General features: G+C 50.3%; 1 protein-coding gene across 1 annotated transcript; it reads left to right on the top strand.

Moving 5' to 3' along the window:
- selenos (selenoprotein S) lies at nucleotides 1–2,741 on the top strand (the record flags this gene model as incomplete). Its single annotated transcript, XM_014027189.1, is given in 6 exon segments — nucleotides 1–270; nucleotides 430–564; nucleotides 685–791; nucleotides 863–916; nucleotides 1,562–1,649; nucleotides 2,207–2,741. Coding segments are annotated over 6 exon segments (558 nt in total). The 3' UTR covers nucleotides 2,287–2,741.
- Nucleotides 2,742–2,817: the final 76 nt, after the last annotated feature.

Genomic DNA, 2,817 nt, shown 5'->3' with positions numbered 1-2,817 from the left:
TGTCATTAACTCTCCTGACCAGGAGGGGGCGCAGATGAACAGTCCGAGTGAAGTCTCGCGATAAGACCAAGTCTCGCGGTCAGAGCGATCAGCGCCAGCTTCCGGGAGTTTTTCTTGAGAACAAACAGAACCAGAACCGCTCGGTCTGCGGGCTTTTATTCATCTGAGACCCTGAAATGGACGAAGTGCAGGTCCGAGACCTGAAGGAGGACTCGTCCCCGGGTCACCCGGCCCTGAGGAACCAGGACCTGACCCAGCTGTCTCTGAGCGGTAAGAAGTGACACGTCTCACTTGTGAACAGGAAACAAAGAGCTGACGTCACGATGAGAAAAACATTAAAGATAAATATTAAAGATAAATATTAAAGATAAATATTAAAGATAAATAAATGTGTTAAAGTCAGAACCCGTCTGGTCCTGTGTCCTGCAGTCTCACAGGTTCTGGCCCAGTACGGCTGGTACCTGCTGGCTGCCACCATCACCTTCTACCTGCTCCTCCAACACCTGAGGAGGAGGAGGACATCCAGAACCAGCAGCCAGGACCAGAACCCGCAGACTCCACAAGGTACTGGTCCTTCAGTCCTCTCCTCTGGACCTGATCGATGTCAGGCTGAATGTTTTTGTTCTGTTTGGACCCTGAAGTCCAGAACCTGCAGAACTTTAACCATGTTCTTGTTTTCTGCAGAGGCTTCGTTGGTGGCCCGGAGACACGGGTCCATGGAGGCAGCTCGGAGGAGGATGCAGGAGGAGCTGGATGCTAAGGCGGCCATCTTTAAAGAGAAGCAGAAACAGGTCCAATACCAAACAGAACCCTGATGGTGTCGGCTCGGACTCGCAGCTAAAACCTTGTTTTGATCTTTCAGCAAGAAGAGGAGAAACGACAGCAGAAGATCGAGACCTGGGAGCGCCTGAATCAGGTGAGGAGAACCAGTCAGAACCAGTCAGAGCAGTCCATGAGAGCCAGATACCCTCTGTACTGAAGACAGTAACCCTTTACTGCTACTGCTAATGCTAATGCTACTGCTAATGCTAATGCTAATGCTAATGCTAATGCTAATGCTAGGCCTGAGGCACTAACAGACTGCTGCAGTGAGGAGGCTCTGAAACTGATGTGAAGCTTAAAATCAGATTTTATCTCATAAAACCCAGTGAGACGTCTGTGTCTGCTGCACCTGTCTGTACACACCTGTACAACACCTGTACAACACCTGTACACACCTGTACAACACCTGTACACACCTGTACAACACCTGTACAACACCTGTACAACACCTGTACACACCTGAACCTGAAACACTGCTGATAAAAGCTGTTAGCTTCAGAGACAAGATGTTTGGTGTTTGACCCACTGGAGACAGAAAAGTCTTATAGAAACTCAGATCTGTTCCTGACTCCCTGCAGCTGCTCAGAACCTCAGAACCTCTGAACCTCTGAACCTCAGAACCTCAGAACCTCAGAACCTCTGAACCTCTGAACCTCTGAACCTCTGAACCTCTGAACCTCTGAACCTCAGAACCTCAGGACTGATTTACTTACCTGTGATGAATGTGTCTCACCTGTAGACCAGCCAAGAGGCAGCAGCATCTTCATCATCATCTTCATCAGAGGTTCAGAAGCCAAAAACAGACAAGAAGCCTCTACGCAGCAACGGTTAGTCCTTCACCAAAACCAGAACCATCTGATCCTGGTCCCTGCAGGAACTGGTCCCTGCAGGAACTGGTCCCTGCAGGAACTGGTCCCTGCAGGAACTGGTCCCTGCAGGAACTGGTCCCTGCAGGAACAGATCCTGGTCCCTGCAGGAAGTGATCCTGGTCCCTGCAGGAAGTGATCCTGGTCCCTGCAGGAAGTGATCCTGGTCCCTGCAGGAAGTGATCCTGGTCCCTGCAGGAACAGATCCTGGTCCCTGCAGGAACAGATCCTGGTCCCTGCAGGAACTGGTCCCTGCAGGAACAGATCCTGGTCCCTGCAGGAACAGATCCTGGTCCCTGCAGGAACTGATCCTGGTCCCTGCAGGAACTGATCCTGGTCCCTGCAGGAACTGGTCCCTGCAGGAACTGATCCTGGTCCCTGCAGGAACTGGTCCCTGCAGGAACTGGTCCCTGCAGGAACTGGTCCCTGCAGGAACTGGTCCTGGTCCCTGCAGGAACTGGTCCCTGCAGGAACTGGTCCCTGCAGGAACTGATCCTGGTCTCTGTGCTGTGTTTCAGACTACAACCCTCTGACGGGTCAGGGGGGCAGCTCCTGCTCCTGGAGGCCTGGCAGGAGAGGACCATCAGCTGGTGGATGAGGTTAGGTGTGGGAGGTGCTGGTCTTTGACCTCTGACCTCTCAGCCTGTGATGCATGGTGACTGTTTGGACCAAGTTGAAGATGAAACACAAGCCCCGCCCCCTGACCTCTGACCCACACAGTTTATATTCATTTAAAAATTGGTTACAAATAAAACATTGTCTACATCAAACAGACACAAACTTTACAGGAAGTGTTGAAAAGCTCAGACCTCAGAGCAGGAATGACATCAGTACTGTTGTCCTGGTGAGTGGGGTCAAAGGTCAGGCTCTTGTGTAGCTGCCAGCTTGTCATGAAGCTGATCCTGGAAATGGTTTTGAACCAGCAGGTTTGGCCGATCCGGTCCTCAGTCTGTGCTTTGATTGTTTTTTCTCTCTACAATAAGAGTTTTTGGTCAACATTTTTATTTAATGACAATAAATTCTCCAGATGTCCTTGAGTTTAAAGTATGAAACTGTAAGAGAACTCTGTTGTTGTTGTTGTTGTTTGTTTGTTTGTTTGTTTGTTTGTTTGTGAGATGAAGACGAGGTC

Source organism: Austrofundulus limnaeus, unplaced genomic scaffold (assembly GCF_001266775.1).
Source record: "Austrofundulus limnaeus strain Quisiro unplaced genomic scaffold, Austrofundulus_limnaeus-1.0 Scaffold621, whole genome shotgun sequence".
NCBI lineage: Eukaryota > Metazoa > Chordata > Actinopteri > Cyprinodontiformes > Rivulidae > Austrofundulus > Austrofundulus limnaeus.
This window is presented reverse-complemented; position numbering and strand designations above follow the sequence as displayed.